Below are 19,689 nucleotides of genomic sequence, written 5' to 3'. Positions count from 1 at the left end.
AAAGCAAAAAAAAATGTAATAATAATAATAATAATGCTATACAGTATTTTACTTTTACTTAATATCAGATGAAAATAATTAAAAAAATATTGCATACAAGTCTTGCATGTTTTTTTTCGAGTTGGCATATGTACTACAGGACATTGAGATGTTAAAATAAAGTTCATACAATGTGCATAAAGGGAAAGGCATCGAAATCAAATGCATGTTCTCGGTCACACCTCCGAAACCAGTGTCTCAGCTCAAGTGACATTTTAAGCCGTTTATGTCTGTGCATAGATATGAGCATTAACAAAAGTGCTTGCTAAGGTAACAGCAGCACTCGCTGAACCATACCCGTCAAAGGTGAATTAAATCATGCTGGATTACCCTTACCTTAATTCATCTGGGCCAGCTTTGTATCTGGAGACTCTGGCCATCAACAGGGGCAGGGAAATGGCATCCAGCCAGCGCTTCTCATACTTTGGTTCATTAGCTGAGGGTGAAGGTGGCGATAAAGCCTGGAAGAAATACATAAACAAGGAGTTTCTTTAAGATCACAATTGTGAATACTATGAGATGGGGACAGCACTTTATAAAGCTTGTGATTTTTAAACCCGGAATTTCTAACAAAATGGTTTAAAAAGACTCCATTTTGAATTTGTGTTAAGGATAGATCATTCATTCATTCATACACAACAACATCAAATCTTTCGTTTGAATCCCTTTCTGATGAAAACAGTGGCATTTTTACAAAAGGAAACAAATCCACAGCTGCCATTTTGGAGGCCGTGGCATTATTTTGTTCTGATGCTCATTGAGTGGGAGGAAACCGGAATACCTGGAGAAAACCCACACAAGCCCGGCTGAGAACATGCAAACTCTTTCTTAGGACTACAAACAAAGAAAGACAAAGAAGACAAGTGAAAATGATTATACTCAAACTCATTAAAATGTATTCTATGTCACATTTGGAATGGGTTTTTTTGGTTGTATTTTTCATTTGAGTTGCTCTACAATGCACTTGCCACAGTAGGCACTAAATTGTTTGCCTTCCGTGACATCATAGCTGCGGAAATACCCAAAGACGAGAGTGTGCGAGATTCAAACTGCAGACGACACATTCTGAATTGTATTTAGTGTTTTAACCGTTATCGACCAATGACCTCATCACTTTTTAATGATAGTTAGGCATTGTAAAAGAGTTCTCAAGCTCTCAAGAAAAACCTTTCAATGTCGGGTCTCTTACCTTTAATACATATATACGATGTTTCTCTTCTCCGAATATTCTTTCATTTCGAATCACAACCAATCACTGAACCACTGCAATTTTTTGGGACATCTTTGATTTCATGGTTTTCTGGGATAAGCAACAACAATATATACTGTATCATAATCTAGAAAGTGTCTTGCCTTTACCTAGACAGATTCAACTGACAAGGATTAGGATTTAGCGTCATTCGAATGCTAGCTCTAATTCAGGCGCTAACATTTATTAGTGTTCAGAAATGTGTGTGTGTGACACTGCGTGTGCATGTGTGTCTGCGTGTGTGTGTGGTACTCGTGTGAATTATTTTTGCTTTGTCACACAACAGAAGCAATATCGATCGCAACACATTGTTTTTAAACCACTACAATACAAACTAGCTTTGACGGTGTTTACCACTAGCAAGCAAAGGAAGGTTCGAAAAGGGTCTTTAACAAAGTGTGGCAACATGATAACATAATAACCTACTAACCTGCCTGTCTGTCAATAAATTGGAAAGTGTGGAAACATTTGGATACGAGAAATATAAAGCAGGAGAAAGTACATGTGACAGACGTGTCTTACTGTGCTGCCGTTTAAATATGAGCTGCAGTCGTAGAGGGAAGAGGATTCACCGCTGTGATCACCAGATGGCCCAGGAGAACCTGTGAAGAGGAAACACAATTCTCACAATGTTCCTGAAGTCAAATGTTCACTTCAACATCGTCACCTTGCATCACGAGGGCATTTCAGTGTAATATCATTTATGCTACGATCATTCTGCCATTTTCTGCAATGATCAACCCACAAATGGCCTGCAACAAGTGAAAGGTCCCTTGTTCATTTGTTGACTTCATTTGTGTTATATTGGTTATAGTTACACGAGCTACATATAACCTCTGCAAAGCAGTTTAACCCTTTCAACCACCCTGTAACCTAATAACATGATAAGCTGTCCACTGTAGTAACCGCTGTCCCGGAAAAGGTTGAGATAGAACTCAAGTCCACCCATCCATCCATCCATTCTCCGAACCGCTTGATCCTCACTAGGGTCGCGGGTGTTGCTGGAGCCTATCCCAGCCGTCTTCGGGCAGTAGGCGGGGGACACCCTGAATCAGTTGCCAGCCAATCGCAGGGCACACAGAGACGAACAACCATCCACGCTCACACTCACACCTAGGGACAATTTAGAGCGTCCAATCAGCCTGCCATGCATGTTTTTGGAATGTGGGAGGAAACCGGAGCACCCGGAGAAAACCCACGCAGGCCCGGGGAGAACATGCAAACTCCACACAGGGAGGCCGGAGCTGGAATTGAACCCGGTACCTCTGTACCGTGAGGTGGACGTGCTAACCACTGGACTACTGGGCCGCCAGAACTCAAGTCAAATCAACTTAATTTAATTAGCACTTTGAAAACAACCACAACAAAGACAATTAAAACCATAAATGAATAACGGTATGAAAACGGTAAACACAATAAAAACACCCAAACAAGGCGGAGTCTCATGCTGAATTATAATGATGTGCAGTGAAGGTGCTTGCCTAACGTTTAATGCAGTGGTGTCAAACTCATTCTTGTCGTGGGTCACTTTGCAGTTACGTCTTCCCTCGGAGGGCAGACAGTGAAACCAAATAAATGTTTAATCATCACATTGTATTATTACTTGTACACAAAAAACAATTATGGCTCACTAGTTTCGAAATCAGTGTAGCATTTGTTCAATTATTGCTCGGGTGAGTGTAAACAGGGTAACAGAATTATTGCAAAATGTCACCGTTATTTATTATGTATGACAATTTGAGATGTTGATACAGATTTAAGCAAGGATCCTGGAAGTTGACACAGAAGATTAGCTTTTGCAGGCCACATAAAATGACGTGGCGGGTCGGATCTGGCCCCCAGGCCTTGACTTTGATACTTGTGGTTAAATAGTTCATTCCAATAGGAGGGATCAGTTCGATCCACTCTAAGGCTTCGCTTAGTTTTCTGTACCGCCAGTCGCGTCTGGGTGCTGATTTGAGGCACTGGGCAGGTGCGTAGAGGTGGAGGACCTCAGAGAGGTAAGACGGGGCCAGACCATTTTAAGATTTGAAGACAAAATATTCTTAAACTCTAACTAGCGTGAGCTAGCAGTGTGTGTCCCCACTTGCTGTATGTGCAGGTTCTTGCTGCATCCGGGGCTCTATGTCAGTGGCTTGTGGCCACTGTCTTTGGCCTGGTCCTCACGCAGACAGCTCCTTGATAACCATCACCTGGATGCTCTGTGCCGAGCCTCAGTGTTCTTTGGTCATTACGGTATTACTTCTAAAGAATACAGTGGTACTTACGAACGTCTCTTCATACAAAATTTTCAAGTTACGAAATGTCTCAACAGGAAAATATTGCCTCTGGTTCCGAAAGAAATTTCAAGATACGAAAGGTAAAAATACAGTATGGGCTGCTACTCGCAGCTCTGAGTTTCCTGAACGCAACATACTTATAGCGACTCTGCCATTGTCTATTACCTAGCATCTTCCTGGCATCCCATTGGCTAAGAGGGGCCTCTACCGTATGTGTCTATGTGTGTAGATAGATAGTTAGGTGTCGATGCAGCGTCCTCGTCATTCGCCCCTCAGCCCATGAGGCGTTCCAATAGTTTTACGTAAATGTAAATCAGCAACAAAAAGTATTCACCAGTCGGGCGATGCTGATGTTTGCCTTGGACATTTTCGAAGGTTTGTTAAAAGCCGACAAAAGCAAATGTCCTTGGAGCAGAATGCTGGACAAAAATCACAAAAATATGGACTAAAGAGTGCAAAAAATGATGATGACACAGTTAAGTTAAATGACCATCATTCTTATTCTTTACTCTATTCTTTGTTTTTTACATTGCACAATTCTCATTTATTGAGCAACAATCAAATTGTAACATGTATTTGTTACATATTTTGATGCATGTTTATGCTATGGGAAACATTTATGTCGGCATTTTAGGGGGCTTGGAACGAATTAGGGCATTTATATGGAAAACACATCTCAACTTACAAAGGTTTCTAGTTCAGAAATTTCTTCTAGAACCAATTAATTTCGCAAGTAGAGGTACCACTGTCCGTTTGTGTGTGTGTGTGTGTGTGTGTGTGTGTGTGTGTGTGTGTGTGTGTGTGTGTGTGTGTGTGTGTGTGTGTGTGTGTGTGTGTGTGTGTGTGTGGGTGGGTGGGTGCTTGTTTGTGTCGCTGCGGCACCAACGGGAGGTTTGACATTCCAGGACGACAGTTGAAATGAAAACAATTCAACAGAGGGTATCTTATTTATTTTTGAGAGATACTTTTCTCCTCCTGAGACTTTGGGTATTTGTTGTTTTTGGGACCAAAATAAGAAGAAAATGTAAAGCGGCCACATCAGCTCGGAGTCGCAGCCAATGCGTGAGCTGTCAAGTTTGTTTCCGTCTCACCCTTGCTAATGAGAAAGAGCCCAAAAAATGAAATCTCACAACCGCAGAAATTGAGTTTATCGTGTCAGAGGTGGAGGCAGGAATAATAACACTTTTTGAAAGCTTCATATAAAAACCGACAGACATTGTCAATTCAGTGTCACTTGAAGTGGCAGGTCCCGAAAAAGTGGAGAAAAAAAGATGGAAAGAAAAGATGGAAAACTGGAGGAGGATAAGGACCATATGATCTCACTCCAGAGGATGAGTGATTGTCAGCTGTAATAGGAAATGCTGACATTTCTGGAGGATGTCAACAGAATGAAGATGTAAGTGATGACCTTCATCCTTCATTTAAAGGGGACTTAGCATGCAAAATTTACTTTTTGGAGCTTTGATCCATGTTGAAATATATCCCCAAATTGGTCTTTTCCTCCATTCACCCATCTCGGGGCATTCCTGTTCATTCATGCTCTCTAATCAAAGCACCCCTCCCAATTCAATAAAACTGGGTCCTCACTTTTCAATGTCACAAAGGGAATATGTATTTCGCCTAATTGATAGCATTGTATTTGTATATAAATATGAAGCTCTCTATCTCTCCATCCATCCATCCATTCTCCGATCCGCTTTGTCCTCACAAGGGTTGCGGGGGGTGCTGGAGCCTATCCCAGCCGTTTTCGGGCAGGAGAATGTGGGAGGAAACCAGAGTACCCAGAGAAAACCAACGCAGGCCCGGGGAGAATATGCAGACTCCACACAGGAAGGCAGGAGCCAGGATCAAACCCACGTCCTCTGCACTGTGAGGTCAACGTGCTAATCAATCAACCACCATGCCGCCATATCTACAGTGTCTTGAACAACATTCTAAATGTTGTTATTGTAATCTTTAAAGAAAAAAAAACATAAAATGCAGGAGTCTTACCTAGAGGCAGTTTGAGAAAGGATGGAACTTCTCGCAGATATCGCACAGTGATCATGACTTCATCACCGGCGGTGCGCAAGAGGTGAACCTGACGGACAAAGAAAGTAACGATGGAAGGTTAGCAGTGAATAAGCAACTTAAAATCAGCCAACAAAAGAAATAAGCTGGAAAAGATTTAATGACGAACTTTTCTTTTAGATGTGTAGTTCGTAGCAAACAAAACAAAGACAAACCAAGATTTAAAATGTGTAATCATTAGAAGTGTAACAAGCCATCTATATAATCAATGTATCTGTGTCTACTGTGTAATCAGGATACAGTACATCGGCCGTAGCTGAACTCCTGATGGAGGCCACACATTGTCACATCCATCCATTTTCTGAACCGCTTTATCCTCACAAAGGTTACGGTGAGTGCTGAAGCCATTCCCAGCTGTCTTCGGGCACGAGGTGAGAGACACCCTGAACCAGTTGCCAGCCAATCGCAGGGCACACAGAGACTAATAACCATCCGCGCTCACACTCACACCTAGGGACAATTTGGAGTGTTCAATCAGCCTATCATGCATGTTTTTACAATGTGGGAGGAAACCGGAGTACCCAGAGAAACCCCACTCGGGCACGGGGAGAACATGCAAACTCCACACAGGAAGGCCAGAGCTGGAATTGTACCCGATGTCTCTGCATTATGAGGTGGACATGCGAACCACTGGACCACCGGGCCGCCCTTGACACAACGTAAGTTATAAATTATTGAGCGATTTAATTGAAAATAAGTAACGAAATCATTTTACACTCATAATTCCTCTGTCCCTTTTGTTTTTTTAATTTAAATGTGAATGTTATTTTTCACTCAAACGGGTCATCTCCAGTCACCGCTGGGGATTTATGTCACACTTGCAAAACAGATCATCATCGACCACGGAGGTGAGGAAAAATATATTTATAAGTCAAAGTGATACGTTCATTTTGGATTTTGAAAAACAGGAACTCGTCTTGACAAGATGGTTGCCATGTATAGCTTTTATAAATGCAGAGTGAAATGTAATGAGATCTACGGCCCTTTTAAGCCATTCAGAAACCCCTCACATGGTTCGAACCCTTTTAAACACTTGTTACACTTAATAAATTGATAAAAAGAACAGAGATCTTAAAAAAACATTAAATGAATAATTACAAACAGTATGTTCAAGAAATATGAATTCAGATTCAGAAAACTTTATTTATCCCCATGGGGTCATTTAGACTTAACAGGCACGCTCTGCACATGAAACATGAAAAACAATGACGAACATGGGATACAGTGCAAAGAGCCTGTCGGTACTCGCCGTAAGTACAGAGCCCTGAGATCTTAGTTGAGAGAGTAAAACACTAGGGAAGGAGAGGGGAAAAAAATATGCTCGAACTATCCTCTACTGAGGATAATTTAAGTCTAGGAAAAAAAGACCCAGCTCGTAAAAAGCATGACAGTTACAACAAGTCACAAGACATAACATGTAATGTGGGGGCGGATGGAAGGGGAGGGGGGGGGGGGGCGCGACGCGGCCCGACCGGCGAGCTGCCAGTCCATTCCAGCACTCAGCAGATCAGTTCACGTCGCGGGGAAAGACCAGGAACAATGAAGGCGGTGATGACAAGGGTGTGTATGAGCGTGTGATTATCTGGATGTGTGTGCGTGTCAGGCCGCAGCTGCTACGTCAAGGTCTTATCATGGTGCGTTCTTCCAGGGGAAAGGTCGAGATAGCAATTCCAGACAGCCTTGAGTCCATGGTCTGTGTCTCTTCAATGGCGCCGATCAGCCAAATCAGAAATTTTTTTTTCTGAGCGCAGATCCTAATTTCTCTAGGTTGTTCTCTATCTTGCAATGACGCTCCAAAACCACATCCATTTTGAGGGTGAGCTCAGTCACCGCTTGAGTCTTAGTGTTGGACATCCAAAAAGACCGGCAGCTTTTTCACTTCCAATAAAGCTGCTCTCGTCGGTTGAATTTTTCGATAGATCAGGAAACTGCTAACACCAAACAGCAGCATACCTGCTAGCAGAAGGCCAATAATGTAGATGTCTTCCACATCCTCAACGAACATTATTGACAGGCACACCATTCTCCACTTCCTCCAGGGATCTATGGTGTACCCGGCAGCAAATGTCCCGAGGGGCAAGTAGGCTCTCCACTGCCTGCTCTTCTCGTCGAGAAAATTTTGTCAATGGCATCGAGAGACCAGTCAAACAATTCCATGGTTTGTTTTGAGGGTGAAAATATGGCAGGAGGCTAGGAAAGTCAGACCAAGACAGCACATAGAATGAGTGGCGAGCGGGGGTTACAGGAGCAGAGCAAAAAATTGTCCGTCTTCGTCGAGAGCCAAGCAGAAAATGAAGTATGAAGTATCTTAATTTTTTTTCATCGCTCCACCATTGTCATTTTTGTTCTTGTGAATGACAAATACTCAATTGTAACTGGGGAACTAAAAAGTTATCAGAATCAGATTTAATGGCCAAGTATGTAAAACACACAAATTACTTTCCCGTTTACAACCTGTACAGAGGAACGTAAACAAAACAATGACGAATAGAGGGAGACAGAACGGGAAGCCTGGCGGGTCCCCTGTAAACACCCAGATTGGATAACGATAGCGGAGAGGAGGAAAAAAAATCCAGCAGCCTCTAAGTGAGTGGTTCTTACCTTGGGTTCGATTGAACCCAAGAGGTTCGGTGAATCTGTGTCAGGGGTTCGACAAAGCCACTGCCATGGAGGTTAAAATTAAGACACACACGACTCAAGATGCCAATTAGGTATGACACGCTCACTTGGCCATTGCCGGCTGCAGATGATCACATTACATTGTTTGTTCAAACAGTGCTGCAGGAAATTTAGTTCACTCAGTCGTCAACGTGTGACTGTCGTGATAGTAAGTCGTAAAATTGAAAAAACTGAAAATTATGTCTTGAAATGTTCTTGACTTTTTTCCGTTTTTAATAATTGTGTTTTTTAATGTCTTGAATTGGTAAAAAGTCATATTTTTATTTTATTTTTAAATTAAGGGTTCAGTGAACGTGCATATGAACTGGTTGGGTTCGGTACCTCGAAAAAGGTTAAGAACCACTGCTCTAAGCATTCTCCTTAAAAGTATGGATGTTTTAAATGTTGCATACATTTAAAAGACATTTACAACAAATCTGTCGACTTAACATGTAGTGTCTATGTAACCATCTATTTGTATTTTATTTTATTTTTTGTTGTTTATGTTCATTTTTTTTTGTAATTTAACTCTGTCTCGAAAAGAGGTACATAAAATAAGACTTGTCTTCTTTTTGCCCCGTTTCGTTCTATTAGTTTGTTCTTTTTCATGATGCGGTGACTGAAAACATTTCTAGATTGTACACTACCAACCAGTCGATTGAAACTTAAAATGTAAAAATGTTTGCGAGCTCACACAGCACTTGCTGTGTCCCATTCACTTGAAGGAAAACCACAGCCGAGGCTCCCTCAGCAGTCACCTGGCCCGAAGGCCATGGCATCGCCTTGGTGGCAGTGAAGATGGTTTACTGTTGGAGGGGTGATGAATGACTCGGACGCTGGAGAGTGGTGAGAGTGACGATGATTAAGTTGTACTTTTACATTGGATACCGTACAAATTGGAGAGTTCTCGCAAGCTTTCACAGCACTTTCAACATCCCTGATTAGATAGTTTGTATTTTTGTTCAATACATTTTGGTCAGTCCACCATCAGCCTCCCTGATTTTTGAGATCCTCCAACTACCACAATGCAAAACGTGACAGATCCAAACCCCACAAAATGATATGGAATTACAATTCAAACTGAGATTCAATCCTGACGCTTCAGGGTAATAAAAAACAAAGGCAGTTTAGGTCCAGTTTTTATTTTGGTCCTTGAAAATGTCTTCATATGAAATTGACCAGGAGTACTAAAATAATTGGGGTGCTGCTTTTATTGAAAAATATGTTTGCAGGTATATGTGCAATGTGCATTGTTGTAAATAATTTTGTGAATGATTTTCTCTTTGAAGCATTAATATTAAATATATATAAAACACTAGTAGGTGTGAAAACAAAATATGACCAACTTTATTAATCCATAATGATATGCGTCAGAGCTTTTGAGCTCAGTACCTCACCATCAGAAGTCATAACAGTTCAGAAAGGAGCAAAACATGAGTAAGTCATAAAGGAGTAACAATGAGTAAGCAGTGGGATTGAAATGATTTATTCTTTTAATATGCAACAAGGGTTATATTTGTAGAATACAAAAAAATGGTTTTCAGTACCGGTTTGGAGAAGCAGGATGTTATCGGCTGTCATATGGGTGGAAACAAAACAGTAATAATGTCGCCCCAGTTTTGTCAATAAGATGGATTGGATGGAAGGTATGAATACATGAATGAGGGTTTCAGAAAGGAAAGGACAAATGAAGAAATGTTTTTCAGATTAACAAAAAAAATGTTTTGGGAACCTGTTTGTCAAAAGACCGTCTGGTGCCTGACGTGTGTTTTCCGTATTGCCCAAACATATATTTTTATTCGAGCGAGGGTGGGGTCTAGCTTGTTTCGGCAATCGGCATCGTGTCGCCATACGCACTTCCTTAGGATACACTGCGGGCTTTTGCTGCGTCAACGCCCCCTGCACTGAGTCGACGCCCCCTGGACTAAGTGCCGCAGCTTGGACTGTGCCAAGCAGCCGATGTAGTCTAAACTGCACCGGTGCAGTTCACGTGTCAATTAGCAGCCTGGACTGTGCCAACGCAGCCGATGTGTCAATTAGCAGCATGGACTGTGTCAACGCAGCCGATGCAGTTTAAACTGCGCCGGTGTAGTTCAAGTGTCAATCACGTGATGTAATGAAGCGGCACATGCACCGACACGTGGTTTGCTCTGTGAGCCTGGCACATGCATCATCGCATCGGTGTCACTGGACCCATCACTACTGGATACTATTGCTGTTCTTTACATTCATCGACGATCCATTGTTAAGATTATCGTATTTACCTCATTGATTCCCTTGCCGTTGTTTGCAAGCGTTTTTCGTTGTCTCTTTATATTAATTCCTGTTTTTTGTTAGTAACCAGCGCTTTCTGTTTTTCAATTAGACGGTGTAATTTTGGTTTGTAATATTTTGTGAGACTGTTCTTTTTTAGTGTCTGCTATTTCGGGGATCCACTCATTCGCATTTGCTCTATTACAGGGGTGTCCAAACTTTTTGCCAAGGGGGCCAGATTTTATGTGGTAAAATGTCGGGGGGCCGACCTTGGCTGACATTCTTTACATTGAACAACAATATTGTTCAACAAATTTTAGTAAGCCCGTCTGTTTCACATTTCCATTTTTATTTTAATTTCAACAATCTTAAGAATTTCTTTTGGTTCATTTGAAACAGGTATATCACATGCAACTGCTTATTCACTTGACTTTTTCTTAAACAGAAGTCTCCTGAGTGCAAATTGATTGATTTGAAACATAAAATGTATCACCATGACTTTTCAATAGTCACAAAACCTTTGACTCGAACAACAGGGAAATGAACAAGCAATACACATATCCACAACTGCAAGGATCGTTTGAAATATGACATATCAGTCAATATAAACACGGAGTGATGTCTTGTTAACTCGTGAGTGATGCCCTCTAGTGTCTAAATGCTATTACTCATTTAGTGAATGCTATTACTCATTTAGCCACTAGAGGGAAACAGTACTCTATGAAACATCACTCACCAGTCTACGAGACCTCAGTCAATGCAACACATGTTCCATTGCGCCCAACCTGCGGGCCAGACGGCACTGATTTTATGACAGGGGCCGAAGGCCGGATGAAATTCGACCGCGGGCCGGATTTGGCCCCCGGGCCGGACTTTGGACATAGCTGCTCTATTACGTACAAAGCAGTTCCTTTTCCTGCTTCGTGCGAAACGTGATAAACATACAGTGAAAGCCAATATTATATTTTAATTTTTAAACTTGAAGTAGGTAAAAACTCTTAATATGTGATTGCACAGTAATATTCACTTCTTTGAGGCTGAGGCTGATACTCGGTGATGTCTTATCTTTTCTGCAAGTTCATCAATATTTGGGGTCAGGCTCTGAGCTGAGCAAATCCTCAACATTGAGTGAAGGTGTTCAGCAGTAAGTCGACTTCTGTGTGATGTTTTGTTCAGCTTCATCAAAGAAAGTAGTTGTTCACACAGGTATGTGCTGCCAAACTTTCGACAACGTTTGATCAGCCTGGATGCGCAGCTGGGCTACTGTGTCGGGGAGGAAACGGGCAAACTGCGCAGCACCCACTGCCGTATCTTTTTCATGCATAGGATGTAACGCCAAAAATTTCTCTGTCACGCTTAGACGTACAAAATTGACAACTGGGCAACGTCAGAAACTTCAGCGTTCTCATCCACAGGTAAGGAATATGCAATGACATATTTTCCGTTATTTACAAGCTGCTCTTTTAGATTAATGGACAACTGCTCTACTCGATCGGCAATTATGTTTCTGCTCATGCTCACGTTTAAAAAGAGTTGCTTTTTGAGGGGGCAAACTTCGTCACAAACTTTAAGTATACAGTTTTTCATGAAATTCCCATAGCCCCTCCATGTCCATATTCTTGTTTTTGTTTGCGTGTTTCGTTTCATGATGTCGTTTCAGATTACGCTATTTCAATACCGCCACACTTTCTCCGCATATAAGACACACAGGTTTTCCAGCTACCTCCATGAACATGTACTCCGACTATTTTTGCCATTTTTTATGGGAATCAGAAAGCTAACGTCACTGTTAGGCGAACGACTGCTGCACTAATAACTGCTTGGCGCATCACCGTTGCATTGTGGGGAATGTAGTGTTGGTGTGTGTAAAACATCTGCAGGCTCCTGGCTTGCTGCGGTCCGCGGGACGGTTTTAATAATAAATCATTATCATCCCAGGGGCCATGTGACTTACATGATGCTTGCTTAAATCAGTACTGCAATCTCAAATTGTCATAAGTAATACACTAGTACCTCTACTCACGAATGTCTCGTCATACGAAATACAGTATGGGCTGCTATGTGCAGCTACGAGTTTCCTGAATGCAACATACGTATAGCTGCTCTGCCGTTGGCCATTACCTAGCATCTTCCTGGCATCCCCTTGACTATGAGTCCGTGTGTGTATATAAATAAATATGTCCCTATGCAGCGTCCTCGTCATTCGCCCCTCAGGCCATGAGGTGTTCCGATAGTTTTAGTACATGTGAATCACTTAGAAAAAGTGTTCACCAAGGCGTGCGATCGCTCAAAATGCTGATGTTTGCCTTGGACATTTTCAAAGGATTGTTAAAAGCTGACAAAAGCAAATGTCCTTGGAGCAGTTCGTGACAAAATGCCAGGCAAAAAACACTTCTGAGAGAGAACATGAACTAAAGAGGGCAAAAAACGATGAGGATGCAATTAAAGTTAAAGTTCTTTTTTTGTTTTGTTTTTTAACAATATGCACAACTCTCAGTTATTGTGCAATCATCTAATTCGTAACATGTATTTGTTACATATTTTGATGAATTTTAACCCTTAGATGCATAAGTGGGTCAAAAATTACTTGATGAGGTTTATGTCTGAATTTTGGGGAGCTTGGAACGGATTAGGGCTTTTACATGGAAAACGCAACTCTACTTATAAAATGTTCTAGTTTAGCAATTTCTTCAGTAGAGGTACCACTGTAAATAACTGGGAATATTTGCAAATTGAGCCATCATTTTTTTGTGTACAAGTAAGAATACGATGTGATAATTAAACATATATTCGCTTTAACTGTCTTCATGGCCCTTTGAGGGAAGATGTAACTCCAAAGTGGCTCGCGACAAGGAGATTGACACCCCTGGTGTAAAGAATGCCGGGGTTGGGATTTGGGTCCTGAATTTTTTGTGTCAATATTCTATTATTATAATATCACCGCATTATCACCTAGCCCTAATTTCTTGATCTACCTCTAATGCACAATTAAATATGACAATATTTCAGATAGCAAGAAGTGACGGAGATTGGTTCTCAAAAAAAAAAAAACGTTTTGGATATTTCTTGCTGGTGGATGTAAAGTTACAAAATGTCATTTTGAATAGGTAATTATGTGAGGTCCAACTGAATGTTTCTTGATCCTGTCGACATCTGTCAGTGCCTAGAATATATTAACCTGTGATTAAAAATTGCATGTTGATCGAACAAGAAATTGCCTCGTGTAAGAGCTGTGGTAAAAGGGAGGGAAATTATTTTTGTTTTGCCAAGCCCTCAAAAATGCAGAACCCTGAACCTCTGTCGTACCCAATCTACATCTATGGAGTTTTTCAGTTTATCACAATAAACAGCAAAAGGAAACGAGGAGTCGAATTATTGTTGTGCATCTCAGGTTTTACGATCACTCTTGTCTCGTGGGAAGCACAGCAGATGAGTGCAACAACAGTGCAACAGGTTACATTTTCATTTTATTTAAAAAAAATTATAAAGTACATATACTCACAACTTGCTCATGAGTGCAACGCTCCACGTTAATCCCATTGACCTAAAGAAACCAAGAGAGTAGATAGTTCAGTGTTTCTATTTCTTAGTATGTAAATTAATACAATCGTTTCACATTTTGGTCCTCCACAATGGAAGCAACGAGAGCTGCAAGCAACTAGAAAGGCCCCTCACAGTGCTGGCCAAGAATGCGGTAATTGCTCTTTGGGACACTGGCACATAAGAACTGGAATTTTTTGAAACTGAAGAAGACCATATAAAAAACTACCGGTAGTTTGATAAAATAAGAGCTCTATAAAAGGTCTAAAATGAGGCAAATTGTCAAACAAAGCTAAAAATTGTGTATTTCCTGTTCAGTTTCAAGTTGGGTTTTTCGAGGTCAGGGGTGCCCAACCAGTCGATGGCGGTCTACTGATCCCAGTCCACTGACAGTGCACGTTATGAGGAGCATGTTAAGAGCACCTCGTCAGAGTTTGAGAGGCGTTTTACTGACTTTGCATCCATCGAGCCTGTAGAAAACATCTGAGTAAAATCGTGATGCTATTTTGGAAGGAGACACTTTTTTTAATGGTGGAGGACAATAAGCACCTGTTTGTTTCCAGGTGTTATTCTTTCATCGTGAAGTATTTTATTTTGCATTGTATTTATTCTATAATTTGGTTGTAAAAATAACACCGCACTGGGAAGGAAAAACAATGACTACATCCCAATTTACTTCCGTACAATGGAAAGGCTGGAGAGAGGTTGTGTAAAAAAAAAAAGACAAAAAAAGACAAAAATCACCAAAAAAAAAACTGTTGAGAAGCCATTATGTCTGAAAACAAATTAATATAGTCTCTGTTTTGTTGTATTGACACTTTCACTGCCCTTTGACTGCTGAAACTGAAGAAAAATATACAACCTGCCACATCATAAGATACTACCATTTGAGAAAAATTTACACTGAACAAATGTATTGGATATAATGTATATAATTGGAGAGCAGCAGTAAGGGATGCTGTCAAGCGGGAACAAAATATGTTCTCTCAGGCCTTTTTGGCCTGTGGGGCTAAATGTAACTGATCGGTACCGGCCCTCTATACAGAACGCACCTTTGGCGGTTGCTGAGGCAAAAACTTGGGCGAGGATTCACAGATAACAGATGAAATGATTTTAGTAATTTCGCTAAGACCATTAAAAGAACTGTGAGCTTCTCGATACTGTAGTTTTTTATTTTATTTCAGCCCTGCGCCACTTGAGTATTGGGGCTCAGTACCCATCCCTAGTTCATAGTCTTTCAGTTTTTTACGTTTTGTACATTGTTCATAAAGGCTTAACAAGCGTTACATTTTGGAGCTTTAGTGCTAAGGCCCATTGCACACTGCACAATGATTCCCAATGCGGATTGGACCAGAACATCGCAAAAATAACAGTTGCCACTCACCCCATTCCTACAGAAAAAAAAATCCCATCCCCGAAAACAATTCCCACTCGCATCCAGCTTATGTTCAGAATGACTGCCACTCCCATTTTGGAGGTCATCTACATAAAAAGTTCTGTCTATCTGTCCAAGGTTTTATTTTTGTTTTTCCTGGATAATCTTACTGTTGTCTGCTCCCATGAACCTTTTATCCCGTACTGTCTCAATCCCGTGACTAAAGGTTAAATTGACTCCCCTTCTGTGGGAATCCCATGGGATTTCTGTGACACGTAGGATTCCCCCAAAAATGTCAACCTCTCCTGCCCATATAATATATTTCATTGTACCACTAACTCAATCCACACAAAGATAGTAGCTTTCAAGCAAGATCCACGCTGCTACAGAACTGGGTCATGGGCAAATATCATGATGAAAGTGTGCATATGTTGAAAGGTGAGACAGACTCGCTCCCATTCAATTGAATGGATGGACAAATTGTGGACTGCTCACACATTTTGACCACATACTTTGCTGTAATACTAATTGGTATGTGTGAAATTATAAATGTAGTATATTTTTGTAAAACACAATGTATGTGGACCGTATATTCTGTATTCTATGGCTTCACGGCACACGGCTGTGTCTTGCTTGTTCTACCTCTGCAAGATGATTGTCATTGCCCGGTTTTAGCTTTCAATCAATGACAAACTTCAAAAAAGATACATGGTTGTTGGTCTTGAATTTTCCATGCAACACAAAGATGGTAAATTCACATGACTGATGACACCTTAATTTCAATATTAGTATCTTGAATGTTCATATCTAGATGACGATATGATAATGATATATTGCTCAGCCCAACTCTGTTTCAGTCTGTCATGGTGAATTTATTGGTCGATCTACGCTCACCTGTGGCCACAGGCAAAAACAAGATCCCGGAGACAAGCGGCTTAAATAGGGTGAGGTCTTTGACCTCAGGAGAGGCTCAGAGTCGAGCCACTGCTCCTTAGTACTGAGTGGAGTCATATGAGGTGGCTCGAGCATCTGGTTAGAATATCCTCCCTGGTGAGGTAATTCTGGCACATCCCACCGGAAGGAGGCGCCGGGGATGACCCAGGGTACGCTGAGAGACTGTGTCACCTGACTGACTGAACACCGAGGGATTTCCCCAGAAGAGCTGGACAAAGTGGCTGAGGAAAGAGATTTCCGGGCTCTCCTGCGAAAGTGCTGCCACTGTAACCTGCCCCCGGATAAGATGAAGAAAACTGATGGATTGATGCAGACAATAATAAGCTCTTGAAAGGCAGATGTGACATGCATTTTTTTCCTTTTTTAATGAACAGCAGTTATGTTTTTGTGACTGATTCTGATTGTTTTTTATTTGTATATTTAATGGGCTATTTAAATTTGACAGTTAGGAATAGCGTCCCTGGAGATGGAGTAGCAGAAAACTCTTCCCTTATGAACTCTATCTTGTTTCCAAATTGCTTTCTCAGACTTTCCAAGTCTCCCTGTTGCAACACACCTGATTCAAATGAACAGGTTCAATGTCAGGCTTCCGCAGAGCGTGCGGATGATCTGATCATTTGAACCAGGTGTGTTGCAACAGGGAGACTTGGAAAACATGCAGGACAATGCCCCTCCAGGACCTGAGTTTGACACCTATGACCTATATAGTTTGAGAAATGTTAGCGAAGCAACTAACGACAATCAGAGTAGTTACTTCAAGCCAATTTACTTAAAAGGAATTCACACTATTATGCCGATATGGGAAAATGGTAGTGGCCATAACTTCAGGAAATTCCATCCATTTTCTATTCGGCTTATCCTCACAAGGGTCATGGGGCGTGCTGGAGCCTCTATTAGCTGTCTTTGGGCAGTAGGTGGGGGACACCCGGAACAGGTTGCCAACCATTCGGAGGGCACACGAAGACCAACAACCATCCACGCTCACAATCACACCTCGGGACCATTTAGAGTGTTCCATCAACCTGCCAGGCATGTTTTTTTGGAATGTGGGCGGAAACCGGAGTACCCAGAGAAAACCCATGGAGAAGATGCAAACTCCACACTAGGGACAATTTAGAGTGTTCCATCAACCTGCCGTGCATGTTTTTTCAAATGTGGGAGGAAACCGGAGAACCCAGAGAAAACCCACAGTGACCCGGGGATACAAACTCCACACAGGAAGAGCTGGAATCAAACCCTGTGAGACCAGCATGCTAACTCGTCGGCCACCGTGCCGCCACCTTCAGCAAATTATTTTGGGAAAATGAGATCTAGCTTTGAGTGTTAAACTGTTGATGCATCGAGGTCTATTTGAAATATACTCTTTGTCATTTGTCTAAGTGCACCGCGTGTTTTTGGGTGCACATTCTGGAGGGTGTAAATCAAACGGATGAATTTTGAATGCACTTCATGATTTATCACATGTGACACAACATGCAATGGCTGATTTTGCACCTCAGCATTCAGACGAAATGATGCAAATGCCACCGCTGTGCATGAACCATGAAAAGAATGCACGGGCAAAACGATGATGAAATGGGGAGAATGAGTCTTTTCCACTCATTTAAACATTAAACAACGCCGCAAACCAAATTTATTGTGACATATCATCAATTCAGCAATGCAATTGTAGAGCTTCTGAACGATCTAAGGGTTACCTTGGAGCCAGCCAAAAGGAATCATTCCATACAAACTATGACTAATCTCCTCTTAATCGTATTTCCTTGAATCTGGGTCATTTCATTGTGACAAGTGTCTGGCGCTGGCCCCAGAGCAGTTTTTCATGTGTCTGTCACAAGTTTCAAACACAATGTTATGCAAAATGACACTCTGGAAAAGCGAGGTGAATTAAACCAAATATGTTGTTTTACAGTGTAGCACCATTCAATGGTCAAAAGTTCAAGGATGCTAATTTAGAACTACAGGGGTATATTTCCATTAATAGTTTTACGGCTTGAAATGGGGATTTTAGTATGTTGTCAAATTATTTTTTTATTATGAATTAACTTGAAAGCGAACCTGGGAGTAACAATCCTGTCTTTTTTTTAATAGGATCTGTAAAAAATGAAAAGGGGCGAAAATATTGGCACTTAATTGGCAGTAACATCAGCAGTTAGTCTCAAGAGAAAGAATGTAAGAACATCAGAATTCTACACAAGTATTAACAAGCACAGTTAATTTGGGACACTTTGAATTATTAACTACGCAGTATGTGTCAGAGGGGTATTTGGGGGTGAAACTGTTGCATTCTTATTCTGATTACACCATTTTTTAATACAATGTAGTTTTATCATCTGCTTCTGAATAGGATGATGCAGCGGTAGAAGAACCAGAACCAGATCCAGATCTGGCTGCATGGCTTATTTCATTCTTCCAAGAGGACCGAGTGGTACAGCTTCTTGCCTGAAACCTGCTTGACAGCTGCAGTTATCTAATATTCTTCTTGAGCCCATAACTGTTTTAATGACCATTTTATTTGGATTCTAGAGATTTCAAGACCCAAAGACAAGGGTCCTGTTCAGCCATGTCTGACAAAATTCCCCATAAGCATGGAACAAGCAAAGGTCATTCAAACAACTCCTGCTGCAGAAACAATTCTTGGCTTGAACACTACGTCCTTTATAACTGTGATGACTGCATCGCCTGGAGACATTCTTCCCTGCCTAATGTACCAGATTCTGACTTCACCTCACAGTCAGGCTTTTCCCACTGGAAAAAGGTATTGTGCAGGGAGTCCGGGCTAAGGGCCAACTCCAAGTCCATTCAGTCATTCATTTTCCGATCCGCTTCATGCACACAAGGATTGCGGGGGGCGCAGGAGCCTATCCCACCTGTCTTCGGGCAGTACGCAGGGGACACCGTGAACCACTTGCCAGCCAATCGCACAGAGACGAACAACCATTCGCACTCACAATCACACCGAGGGTCAATTTAGAGTGTTCCATAAACATGCCATGCATGTGGGAGCAAACCGGAGCACCCGGAGAAAACCCATGCAGGCAAGGAAAGAACATGCAAACTCCACACGGGGAGGTCGGAGCCGAAATCGAACCCTGCACCTTGGCACTGTGAGGTCGACGTGCTAAACACTGGATCACCGGGCCGCCCTGCAGATGTACACCTTGCCATAATTTGAGAGAGAGTCTTCCAGCAGTTACGAGATATTTGCAGGATCTTGCATTTGAAAGACCTGGTGAACGATCAGTGGAGGCAAGGGGGTCTTGCGTCTTAGA

At 41.7% G+C, this 19,689-nt stretch overlaps 1 protein-coding gene across 1 annotated transcript in view; it reads right to left on the bottom strand.

Annotated features, from left to right (window-relative positions):
• The window catches only part of sntg2 (syntrophin, gamma 2), a 78,557-nt gene that overhangs the window by 48,050 nt on the left and 10,818 nt on the right, over positions 1-19,689 (bottom strand). The window contains exons 6-9 of the mRNA XM_052085882.1: positions 14,051-14,092; positions 5,560-5,647; positions 1,811-1,890; positions 376-500 (exon numbers count right to left, since the gene is read on the bottom strand). Of these exons, the coding sequence (XP_051941842.1) occupies positions 376-500; positions 1,811-1,890; positions 5,560-5,647; positions 14,051-14,092 (335 nt within the window). The remainder of the gene's footprint in view (positions 1-375; positions 501-1,810; positions 1,891-5,559; positions 5,648-14,050; positions 14,093-19,689) is intronic.

The sequence above is a fragment of the Hippocampus zosterae genome, chromosome 14 (genome assembly GCF_025434085.1).
Source record: "Hippocampus zosterae strain Florida chromosome 14, ASM2543408v3, whole genome shotgun sequence".
NCBI lineage: Eukaryota > Metazoa > Chordata > Actinopteri > Syngnathiformes > Syngnathidae > Hippocampus > Hippocampus zosterae.
Note: the sequence above shows the minus strand (reverse complement) of the source record. Positions and strands in the feature narration are given on the sequence as shown.